General features: G+C 37.0%; 1 protein-coding gene across 1 annotated transcript; it reads left to right on the top strand.

Annotated features, from left to right (window-relative positions):
- Positions 1-3,957: 3,957 nt before the first annotated feature.
- LOC149052697 (geranylgeranyl pyrophosphate synthase-like) lies at positions 3,958-12,684 on the top strand. The gene is made up of 10 exons (XM_089205278.1): positions 3,958-4,134; positions 4,444-4,512; positions 5,334-5,419; positions 6,318-6,364; positions 6,574-6,690; positions 7,932-8,033; positions 8,714-8,774; positions 9,253-9,331; positions 9,448-9,550; positions 12,644-12,684. Exons 1-10 carry the CDS (start codon positions 4,093-4,095, stop codon positions 12,667-12,669), a joined length of 732 nt encoding a protein of 243 aa, XP_089061404.1. The 5' UTR covers positions 3,958-4,092; the 3' UTR covers positions 12,670-12,684.
- The last annotated feature ends 69 nt before the right edge of the window (positions 12,685-12,753 follow it).

The following is a 12,753-nucleotide window of genomic DNA, read 5'->3' as shown; positions in this document are numbered from 1 at the left end:
AAAAAGATATCAATCCTCCACACAGCGTTCAAGCGGGCAAGCAAATCAGGCGGAAAAGCCCTGAAGAAATTAGTTAACGGGTGGAAATTTGGACCAAATTATAAATTAAAAGTGTTCTACAACGAAGTTGACGTTTTGAAATTAAAGGGTGATTGCGATCGGCTGAGAGGTGAGAAAAGTGCACTCGAGGAGTGCGTGACTGAGCAAGCAGCTAAACGGATTTGCCTTGAAGAGAAATTGAAAACTGCCCTGGAAAAGTCACAGAAGAAAGACGAAGAGAGCAAGACACGATTTAAACGTTTGGCGAAAAAGGTTGCAGACATGTACTTGGAAAAAAGGTCAAGAGGCCCAGCAAAGAAAAAATCTTTTCGGCAGTACACCCGACAACATCAGGCACGTGTCAAAAAACAGTTGAAGGAACAATGTCACACAACCCTGTCATTCCTTGGTTTATATAATTATGTTGCCACCAAGGAAGATGTCTTCAATGAGGACACTGGTAAGTTAGAGACTTTTAGTCTTCTTGAAGAATGGGAACTTCCTTTTATTGATAGTACAGAAAAGGAAATGACAGACAAAGAGTTAGATGACCTTAATATGTGGATGTATTTTAAAGACAACTTTAATATCTCCAATGAAGCCTGGCGTGAGTTTTCAGTCAAGGCAAAAGATATGCCAAAACTGTCTCAGATAACAAAACGGATAAACGAGTTAAATACTTCATGGAATTTGAGTTGCACTGCGGGTGAAGCAGAAGGTGTTCAAGTGAAATTTGAAGACAGCCTTCGGAAACAGTTAACAAGACTAGACTTGAAAGAGAACACAATTAAGGTAAAGCTCAGTGGGGATGGAACACAAATAGGAAAGAGGTTGAAAATAGTGAACTTTACTTACACTATATTAAATGAGAAAGATTTAGCCATGGGTGAAAAAGGGAATTACATTTTGGCAATAATTAAAACAACTGAAAGCTATGAAAATTTACAAGAGAGTCTCTCTGATCTCAGGAATGAGATAGAATTGCTAAAGATAATTACTGTAAATAATTGTAAATATAATATCGAGTATTTCCTTAGTGGAGACTGGAAGTTTCTGGCTTGTGTTTGCGGCCTGGGGGCTGCAAACCAAGACTATGCTTGCATATGGTGTAAGTGCCCCAGGCTACAGAGGTGGGATACAAATAAGCAATGGTCTATGACTGATCTTAGTCTAGGGGCACGAAACCTAGCACAAATAAGTCAGTGTGCAAAATCAAAACAGTTCAATTGCAAAAATAATCCTTTGTTCCCATTTATTCCTCTTGATCATGTAATCATTGATACTTTACATCTGTTCTTACAAATTTCTGACAATTTAATTGAACTTCTGATCAGACAATTAAGAAGACTAGATAGCATTGAGAAAAAGGTAACATTTACAGATGGATTTCCAAGAGATAAATGTAAATATATGGCAGGTTATGAAATGCTCCTTAACAACGTGGGAGTTTCATTTCAGTGGCACATTGGGAAAGAAAGCAAGAAATTAGAGTACAGAGACCTGACTGGTCCTGAGAAGTTGAAATTGTTTCAATATATACAAATATCAACGATTCTTCCTACTTGTGAAAACAGTGCCCAAATTCAAAAGCTATGGGCTGATTTCATAGATATTATTGGTGATTTAAAGCTTGATTTTCATTCTAATGATGAAGTTATGCATTTCAAAGGCAAAATTGGGGATTGGTTAGGTAACTTTCTTGAGTTATACCAAACTAAGGATGTCACCCCTTACATGCATGCCCTTTATGCCCATGTTCCAGAATTCCTTAATCTATACACAAACATCGCCCACTATACTCAGCAAGGTATGGAGAAGTACAACGATAGGGCATCAAAGGATTACTTTCGATCTACCAACCACAGGGGAATTGCTGCACTCAAACAATTATTTCTGAAGAAAAATAGAATACAATACCAAGAGGCAGCTGGGTATTCCAGGGTCAAAAACAGCTACAAGTGTTCCAACTGCTCAAACATTGGGCACACCATTAAGACATATACATCACATTGTATACATTGCCAGCATCCTACATTCTGCTCGCATCTTGTTAAAATTAATGGGAAATGGACCCCAAACTGTATGTAGGGTTCAAGTGACTGGCAAAGCCTTTGTAGCAGTCCTAACAACATAATTTGAATTTATATCCCACTTGTTTCATGTTCATTTTAGAATATATAACAGTGAACCAATACTTCTGCCTCATTGAGTAATTTAAGCCTTTGACAAATTATGTCCTTTGAAATTCGCAGTGTAGACTATGCAAACATAAACAATGCAAAATATATTTTGTACATGAGATAATAAAATAAAACTAAAAAGCTCTGCTGATGTACTGTCTCTTGTTAACGTCTCCCCTAACGAAGGTTAAAACTAAAGCATACAAGCCTTCTATCTCTGACCGTACAAATTTCCCTCCGATGTATTTAAACTCCATAATTGGGTTTCTCTTGGACAACCAGTATTTTACTGTTCCATTGACAACATACGCAAAGTCGCCATTTCCATTGAAAATCCTCTCATTCCACCTTAACCCTAAATATATGATCCAATTCAGCATTATCCTTGATTGTATGCACCTTCTTCCCTCTGATCTGAATTCCTTTTACAACCTTACCAAGTCCTCTATCAAAAACATCGGGGTCAACATAAACTTCGATCCTGATGTCAGGATCATCACGCCGCCCTGACCACAGCTTGCGCTTTATTTCTTGATAGACATGTCCATGAAGACGTTCGTCCTGTCCTCAAGAGATATTTCTCCAGGAATATACGTTTTCTCCAGCCGTTCGAATAGAAACATATTCTCGTCCTGACAGTCACGCCATTCATCAGCTTCTTCACTGTAACCTTTATAGTGAATTTTAACTTTTTTCTTCTGTTTATCGATCGCGACTATTTCGATTTCATAAAGTTTATTATCCTTAGCTGATTTATGCCTCTTTTTCTTCTTGTCTTGCCAAATATTCGTTTAAAAGCCGTTTTGGAGGTTGCGATATCCGTTTCATTTTTTCCGCCATTTTCAATCATAAGAGCTCGCGTATGCGCTTGGGGCAATTTTACGAAATCCTTCAAGTAAGATTACTCAAATCAGATGTTCCAGTCAATGGGGAAAGTGTTATAGTTTTGATTGTTAATAGTAATAGGACTGAGTGGAGTCCAATTCGGTCTGTAATCGTGCAAGTGATCGGACGACCGCGAATCGGGAGTCTAAATTGGTAATCACGATAGTAATTACGGACAGAATTGGACGACACGAAATCCTGTTACCAATTAATCATAACCATAACAATCCCCCCCGCCACCCCCCCTCCCAAAAAAAAATACCTCTAGAGCAAATATCTCAGTGGAGACAGAGTGAAAGTAAAAATTCCCCCAACTTCTCTCAGGAGAAACTGTGAAAGTTTGTTGGGAAATGGTTGTTGCTATGGTTATTGTGATCGATTCTGTGATTGATGGGCTTTAACTGAGTGGACTTAGTACGATTGGCTGCGTTAACTGTCTGATTACAGCCAACTGTCCGGTTAAACTGTCCTATAACAACTTAATAAAATAATTAGTGAAAAACAGAGCAGTTAGTGCACGAATCACATTTGAGGAAGTTGTAATAGTTACGATTTGACCCGCAATGATGAGCTACTTAACTCGGGAGTAGAGCAGTGACTCCTGTCTGTTTGTTATTTTTGAGTCTCTTATTTGTTTGCCTGATCGATTCTCAAGATTTTTTTTATTTTTCCCATTTTCCCGTTGATGTTACTTAAAATCATACTTTTGACTCTGCTTTCGTCCATGTTACTTCCCGTTGGTTAAAGTAACAAAAATCTCTCAGTGCCAACTCTGAGACTAAGGCATTCACGTGCCTCGCGTGACAACTCCCCAGGTCCCTCCGGGCTGCAGCTTGTGGTTTCAATTAAGCGCAAACCTGGTAACCAGCAAGGAACAATATGGCGGATAAACTAAGATCTTGAGCTACTGATGTATCTTAGATATAGGGGTTGATTGTAAAGAAGTTGCATATTTTTATTTTTCTTTAGTTATCTCTTGTGTCTTAGGATGTCTTCACCTTCAACAGACTCTTACTCCGTGCAGGAAAAGGTAGCTACTAAAATACAAATTACCCTTTTTGAATCGCCTGGCATATGTATTAATATAGAAAGATTAACATCGAATGTTCTCGTTAGGTTTGCAGAAGGTTTTCTATATATACTGAGAATTCGATCAACTTTACCTAGGACGAGGCTGGGTCCAATTTTAGCAGGAGTTATGCGGAAGTCTTGCCAGAACTTCTAAGCGTGATTAAAATAGTGAATTTCGTATTAAATAGAAAACAAAATTTATTTTGGGGATTGCTTCGTGCCCGCTATTTGAACAAAGCTTTACAGATGTTTCCCTTTGTGTACTTAGATTCTTCTAGAGCCTTACAGTTACGTTCTAAAAGTTCCAGGAAAACAAGTCAGGGAGAAGCTTATTCAGGTGAGAATCTAGAGCGTTCTCTCAGAGTGTGATTTTTTTCAGTGGAATTTCCTGGTAGGTACCGATTTTTTCTTCGGAGTAAAATTGATTAATGGATATATTGTGATTTGGAATCAGTTGGCTCTGCAGGACTATTTGGACTTCTTAATCCTCTGAGTGCTGTTTGATCAAAAAGGCCAATGACCGGAGTCCACTTCTGCTGCTTATCTCGTGGCTTTTTCTTTAACCCTTTACACCCGAAGATCAGTATGCATATTCTCCTTGCTACTCTCTATACATTTCCAGGGGTGCTGAAAAAGAGAATTTGTCTAACATTCAAGAGAACCTTTAGTTGGTGATCATTTTCTTAATATTCTTATGACCTGAATGTGTGATTGAGGGGTGATATTATGAAATGAAATTACATGCTTGTCACTCCTAGGGGTGAAAGGATCAACTGAAGTGAAACTCTGACCAGCTTTCTCCCCATACTTGCAGCTTTTTATAATTACTATATGAGGCCTTTCCAGGTCTCTTCCACTCTTCATCTGTTTTGTAACTTAAGTAATAGCAGATGGCTCCATCCTGTCAAGGAAGTGGTTCAGGTGACATGTTCTTTTCTCCTTCACTTCAAAGCTGATGTCTGTATGGCTTGAGCTATTTTGTATTTCATTGTGGAGAATATTCTTTTGAATCTTTACTGCATATTCTCCTTATTCTGCACAGTAAATCTCTTTCTGAAAGTCAGAAGCCCTGGAGTTTATGTTATTTGAAACCTACAAAGGAATTTTCTAACTGTATAGTCATCTCAAAATTATCATTCTTTTTTTGTTATTCAACAGGCTTTTAATTTTTGGTTAAAGATCCCAGGAGATAAACTTAGTGTGATAGCAGAGGTGGTAAAGATGTTACACAATTCTAGTTTATTGTAAGTGTTAAGGATTATAAAAATGTATTTCCCAATTCATTATGCACATTTAGAAGTGTAATTTGATAGACAACAAATTTCTTGTAAATGAATTGAAACATACAGTTAAGAATTGGTTCACTTGACTGAAGAAAGACTGCCTAAATTCTTTTCAAATTTGGCTTTCGCATGGAGAATTAAAGAAAGATGAATCATTTTCCTCTCATACAAAATGAAATTTCAACTATTTTTCTTATTGGTGTTTTTTATTCCTTTTAATTAATTTCATAATTTTACAAATTTATTCCCAAGTTTAAGTTGCCCTTTCTAGGAATATTTTTCTATTTAAAGCCTAAGGCAGATGTTAAAAGCAAAGCTGATCAGCTGATTACTTGATATACAAATGAGTTCAGGGAATATTCAAATTTTGCTACATACATTCTTTGGAGGGTTAAAATAAATAATACAGAACAGTAAGCAGGCACCCCCATTGAATGATTTACAGCTGATACTCAAGCATGGGATGGCTTTCAGATATAGGAATATACTTAATTAGGTTGAGTATACCATGCTTATCACTAATGTAGCTGAACAAGAGTAATCATTATTAGACTGAAGATTATAGCTGGGGCCACTCCTAGAAATTAATCATTTGTGTATATTTTGAATGCCAGTCCATTTTAAGCTACACATCCCATGGTCTATTGTGATTCATTTCATCAGATGGCATGTCCATTTTAACACTTGTCTAAAGTCACTTCATAATTGCTTAAAATTATTTTGAATATCATTATGTTTCCAAGTTTCAGTTTTCGAATAACCACAGATAATTTGCCAAATAATCCAATGCGCTGGAGTAATTCTCAGGACCAAAGTACCTTTGTAACACTAGCATGATTGTAATATTCTTTTTTCACAGAATTGATGATATAGAAGATAACTCAAAGTTACGAAGAGGAATTCCAGGTATTGTCTCATCACAATCAATGCATTTACTGATTACATAGTAGTGTAACTGGCTGTTGATCCAAAGAGTGTTAAATGCACACAGCAGAATGTTGCACCAGGATCTTCCTTGCTTGTACCCCCCTAAGGGGCTTCTTTGAAATGCAGGTCTGATGGATATACATGCATAAACCATCTTCACATTTTTCTTTTCATTGATAATTTATTAGTTGCTCACCAGATTTATGGAGTGGCTCACACAATCAACAGTGCTAACTACATGTACTTCAAAGCTTTGGAGAAGGTGCTGTCCTTGAACCATCCAGATTGTATAAACATATTTACAGGTACTCACAGATAAAATAAATAATACAGAACAGTAAGCAGGCACCCCCATTGAATGATTTACAGCTGATACTCAAGCATGGGATGGCTTTCAGATATAGGAATATACTTAATTAGGTTGAGTATACCATGCTTATCACTAATGTAGCTGAACAAGAGTAATCATTATTAGACTGAAGATTATAGCTGGGGCCACTCCTAGAAATTAATCATTTGTGTATATTTTGAATGCCAGTCCATTTTAAGCTACACATCCCATGGTCTATTGTGATTCATTTCATCAGATGGCATGTCCATTTTAACACTTGTCTAAAGTCACTTCATAATTGCTTAAAATTATTTTGAATATCATTATGTTTCCAAGTTTCAGTTTTCGAATAACCACAGATAATTTGCCAAATAATCCAATGCGCTGGAATAATTCTCAGGACCAAAGTACCTTTGTAACACTAGCATGATTGTAATATTCTTTTTTCACAGAATTGATGATATAGAAGATAACTCAAAGTTACGAAGAGGAATTCCAGGTATTGTCTCATCACAATCAATGCATTTACTGATTACATAGTAGTGTAACTGGCTGTTGATCCAAAGAGTGTTAAATGCACACAGCAGAATGTTGCACCAGGATCTTCCTTGCTTGTACCCCCCTAAGGGGCTTCTTTGAAATGCAGGTCTGATGGATATACATGCATAAACCATCTTCACATTTTTCTTTTCATTGATAATTTATTAGTTGCTCACCAGATTTATGGAGTGGCTCACACAATCAACAGTGCTAACTACATGTACTTCAAAGCTTTGGAGAAGGTGCTGTCCTTGAACCATCCAGATTGTATAAACATATTTACAGGTACTCACAGATAAATCCTCTATAGTTCTTATAGTGCAAAACCAGGGGATTATATTTAGCTTGTGGAATTGATATACGTGGTAGCCTCAGTATTGTCAGTACCACTATTTCTATGAATTATTGTCAGCTCCAGTTTCAGCCCACTAACTCCCACATGTAGAAGTGAATAAGGTTTGAGTTCTCTTCACAATTGTGATATATCACTAGGCTGAGAAACAGGCTATGAGATTGAAGAAGTCTAGGAAGTTTTGTTAGTCAGAATTTGAGTTAATGGACTAATTTTCAAAGGAATGAACAACATGTATAAATATTTATTCCCTATCTGGCATTTTTTGTAGTTTTTTTTGTATTTGAAGTGTGCTCATAGATCTCTACAATTTCTTCATTCAGAGGAACTATTAGAGCTTCACAGAGGCCAGGGAATGGATATATACTGGAGAGACAGTTACACCTGCCCATCTGAGGATGAGTATCATGAAATGGTCAAGAAAAGTAAGCTTCAATTCAAACTTAAACTTGTCTCCTACTTTTATGTAGCCCTAATAAGACCTATTTTCTCTCTTTGTGCTTGTGTTTGTGTACATTGGAGCTACAGTCATATAAATTATATCTGACTGTGAATATAAGAGAATAACAAATGTGAAATGCAGATTAATAAATGAATACGAAAGAGATCTTCACAGTAACAAACATTACTTAAGTAGTACTGGATTTGAACCCAATGACCTTGTTTGCTTAGTTGGTAGAGCACTGCACTGGTATTACAGACATCATCGGTTCAAATCTAGTACAGGCCTGAATTTTATTTCAGGCCTTATTACATAAGTAGTGTTTATTTCTGCATATATTGCTTTCGTATACACATAAATTATATGCAGCTTCTGGAAAGATTTCTTTTTCCAAGGAGATGTACACTTTCAACCAAGTCATAATCTTATTTTGACCTGTGGAACTTCCATGAGGCCAATAACAAATATTATTGATCCTCCAAATTTACCCTCTGATAATCCTTACATTTGACTTGATACATACTTTAGCTCCCGGTTGCAGTCACTTTCCTTAGCATATTCACTGGAGGCATGAAATGTTAAGAATTTCTTTAATCAAAATTGCTGTTGCTGTTAAAAATATCTACTACATATTTTGTTGAATGGCTTTGTTGTGGATTTTAGAGACTGGAGGCCTTTTTAGATTGGCTGTGAGGCTGATGCAATCTTTCAGTGAAAATAGAAGGTGATATTTAATTCTTAGACGTAACCTCTCAATAAAATACTGGGAGCTCTTTCGAACATTATTCGAAGTACAGTACAGAGGAGATAAGAAAGCAGTGTGTGTAAAATTTCCCATGTCAGCTAGAGAATATAAAATCACGACATTTATTGATTGCAATTGCTTCCTTATTCAATTCAGGCAGCCAATGCCATCTGTTTCAAATTTTTGGTCGAAAAAAAATTTAATTTATTTAAAATTTCTAAAGTTCACTTTTTTCTAGTTTTTTGTTTTGAAATGTTTGGTTCCTTTTTGTTTGTTTGATGGTTTGTTACAGGATGTTGTCCAACTATTTTCCAAACATGGCAACAAAAACATTGTAGACAGCTGATTGTTACCTTTTTATGTTACAAATCCACATAATTTCAAATAAATCTTCACTCACTCTTCTCTTTACTCGTCTTAATCACATTTATCCAAGTATTTTCTTGTATAATTTCAGTAACTTCGTTCCATTACTGGATACACTCGCCTTGTTTTTCCAAATCAGAGATGACTATGCCAACTTACTCTCGGAAGAGGTGGGAAGTGAATTGATTAATTGTAAACAATCTTTTGGTTACATTTCTTTGCGTATGTCAAATATGTAAGTGAATGAAATTTAACCCGGTTTTCACTTTTACTCTTTTCACAACAGTACAAGGAAAACAAAAGTTTTTGTGAAGACCTAACGGAAGGAAAGTTTTCATTTCCGATCATTCATGCCATCCGCAGTGACTCTGAAAGCACCAGAATTTTGAGTATCCTTTTTGAGAGTTTGTCCTCCAGTAGCCCCTCCTAAGTTCATTAAAATTCTCTGGGTCGGGTCTCTGGGGAGGTGAGTATGATTTTAAGAGTAGAGGGGAAGGGTTGGGGGGAGGGGGGGAAGAGGGGGCTTCATGCAAAGGAAGAGGGTTATTTTCTGGAATGCCTTGCACATTGTGGTCGTGTATTGCGTCCGAGTCAGGAAAATCCTCACATAGACGACGCATCGACGACTACGGCGTTATGCTACGTGGGAAGTCATAAACGAAGCGAAGTAAGAGAAGATTTAGGAATTCGTAATAAGGTTTTGCTGTGTTATCTTTGTTACTAATTAGTCACGGCTAAGTAGCCTTAAGAATATGAGTTATTTTGTTTGTTTCGTTGATTGGTTTTTTTGTTTGTTTGTTTTGTCTTTTTTTTGTTTTCATCAACTCAACTTTAAAAGTAAAGGGAAAACTTGATTGATGTTAGGAATTGATTGTTGTGATGTATAAATGAAATCCAGGTATTATCTCCAGTTTTCTACAAATGTCTTCATGATCGAATCCTAAGTCTCTTCAAGTTATAGTTTGTCTTCCTTTAAAGCAAACTTTCGCAGCACGAGAAGCATGTTAGACAAATTTCTTATATTTTCATAAGCCAGAGTTTCTAAGATCATGGACAGTTGGCTTAAAGACACCTACATTTTAAGTAACTACAGTAGAGGTTACCCAATCAAATAACAGAAAAACTCTCAAAAAAGACGCCGTGTGTTTCCAGCCAAAGGACAACCATGAAACAATAATACCCGAACGAGAAAAGTCTCGAATAATTTTACAGGTTCAAACACGAGTTGAAAATATTTTTTCGTTTTAATTTTTGACGCCATACAGAGCAGGTTGAAACGTTTGGGGAAAACGGTGGGGCAAGCAGTCATACCTGACAACTTCAAGAGAAGATATAAGATAAGCCTATACGATTCTGGCGTCTTGATTAACTAATTCACTGTTCTCACGTGCATACTTTTCAATCGACCGGTGACGTCTCAATGCGAAGTACTTTACCGTCGTTTCCTTCAATTTTGGCGCATTTTCCTAAACCAAAATTATCAGTCACCCTCAAGATAATATAATTTCAACTGATGCTGACATCGAACACCTCATCCGAAGAAGAAAAGATTCCCTATCTTCGAAAATTTGCTGAAAACATAAGAAACCACAACGAAGGTCCTCAGCTACTTGAAGATACTGCTGACTAGCATAAGTGTTGATCGCTTTGTAAGTTGTGAGAACGTTGTCCCTAGGTTCCAGACCTCGTCAATTCTTCCCTTCCCTCTCCACTCCCCGGACTGATTCCTAAATACCCCTAAAGAAACTCTTCCACAGCCAGTGCTGAAGAGTTTTATTGCAGTTTTTATAATAATGAAGGGTTAGAAAATAAACAAACAAGAGCTCCGCTTTTAGGCTTGATTAAATCTATATATTAAGTTTGTGACGAACATAATCAGTTGGTCATCCAAGGTCAGAAAAATTTGGGACGTCGTCGTTCCAAGCGTGCTTTGCAGACAAATGAAAACAAAATGGCGGACTGATTTTTTTCCTGCTGAGGTTAATTAAGGCCTGGGTCACCCTGCCTTTAACCCATATTTTCACAAAATTGAGAATAACTTAGCTATTTTGCGAGGGATTTTTCTCGTACTTGACAGAAATGTGTATCACTACCACCTCTCTCGGACTGAATTGTGGCAGCGTAATATGATACTCTCAACAGCCAAAAACAGTCAATTTAGGCGCCAAATTCGTCGGTTGCTTTCTTGAGCAAATTCCCACCACTAAACACAGGGCAAATCAAAATGCAGTTATCACTATGAATATTTGAGACGTTTTTCATTGTTTTCCCACTTGGAATGGCTGCCAAAAAAAAAAAGAGAGATGTGCTAGGCAGATTAAATCAAGTTTTGTCTCTGCGAAGCTGTTTCCTCTATCATGGTTTTCGCCTGAAAACATCTTAGCCTTTACCCGGTTCCAACCGCTATCAACGAAAGTAATCCCACAGGTTCCTATTTATTTGGAAAAAAGAAAAATGAAAACTGTTTAAGAGGTGGGAATTTTGAAAACTCGCAGTCACGTATTCAACTTAGTGTCCGCCAATTTGACACGCGAGTGTTCAGAAGCAATAATTTAACGGCTGATACACTACCAAATACTACTTGGAGCAATCTTAGAAGTGATACAGGCAAACTTTGTATACTTTTGATGATATTTGTTTCTTTTTCTCGCATTCTGAGGTCGATTGCATCTCTGTAAATCCAGGGTTAGATCGCCTTTGACAGTTATACTAAAACACAAGAAACCAGCTTCTCGTCTCTTAACTTGCAAATTTGGGCGGTAAGAATGAAGAACGTTTGTAATTTTATCCCAGGTAGTATCATGTAACGAGACTGAATTACAATTTTGGCGCAAAACTTGAAAGTTATCGCGAGATACGCACGCTGATTCCTTGAAACTCTTTAAGGTTTTGTTCCCTGACAACGGTACTACTCGATAACGAGCTAAGTGTATTCGTATGAAACGAAAATGTCTGTCATTTTTACTTGTGGATTTGCAAGAGTTGCTGTAAAGGAGAGCTTTCGTAAGGTTGGAAGCGCTTCGGTTGAAATTGACCCTAGTGAAAAGTGGAAGAACTATCTTGCAACGTTCGAGGGTGACAGTCAAGAAGTCTTTGCGGTCGAATGTTCCACCTACGTCAAGAAATCCAAAGCAATTTACAGCTCTTTCCGAAAGATGAACTCAAAACTATATACTTTTGAGGATCTTTATTTCTTTTTCTCGTTTTCTGAGGTCGATTGCATCTCTGTAAATCCAGAGTTAGATCGCCTTTGACAGCTATAATAAAACACAAGAACTTCTTGTGTTTGAACCAGCTTCTCGTCTCTTAACTTGCAAATTTGGGTGGTAAGAACAAAGAATGTTTGCAATTTTATCCCAAGTAGTATCATATAACGAGACTGAATTACAATTTTGGCGCAAAACTTGAAAGTTATCGCGAGATACGCACACTGATTCCTTGAAGCTCTTCAAGGTTTTGTTCCCTAACAATGGTACCACTAGATAACGAGCTAAGTGTATTCGTGTGAAACGAAAATGTTTGTCATTTTTTAATTGTGGATTTGCAAGAGTTGCTGTAAAGGAGAGCTTTCATAAGGTTGGAAGTGCTTCAG

Source organism: Pocillopora damicornis, chromosome 1 (assembly GCF_964200805.1).
Source record: "Pocillopora damicornis chromosome 1, jaPocDami1.2, whole genome shotgun sequence".
In the NCBI taxonomy this organism is placed as follows: Eukaryota; Metazoa; Cnidaria; class Anthozoa; order Scleractinia; family Pocilloporidae; genus Pocillopora; species Pocillopora damicornis.
This window is presented reverse-complemented; position numbering and strand designations above follow the sequence as displayed.

Excerpts from the sequence above, each read along its gene's own strand:
- LOC149052697 (XM_089205278.1), top strand. The coding sequence starts at position 4,093 with ATGTCTTCACCTTCAACAGACTCTTACTCCGTGCAGGAAAAG. Across the intron at positions 6,365-6,573 it reads GTTACGAAGAGGAATTCCAG|TTGCTCACCAGATTTATGGA; the intron begins GTATTGTCTCAT and ends ATAATTTATTAG. Across the intron at positions 9,332-9,447 it reads CCAACTTACTCTCGGAAGAG|TACAAGGAAAACAAAAGTTT; the intron begins GTGGGAAGTGAA and ends TTTTCACAACAG.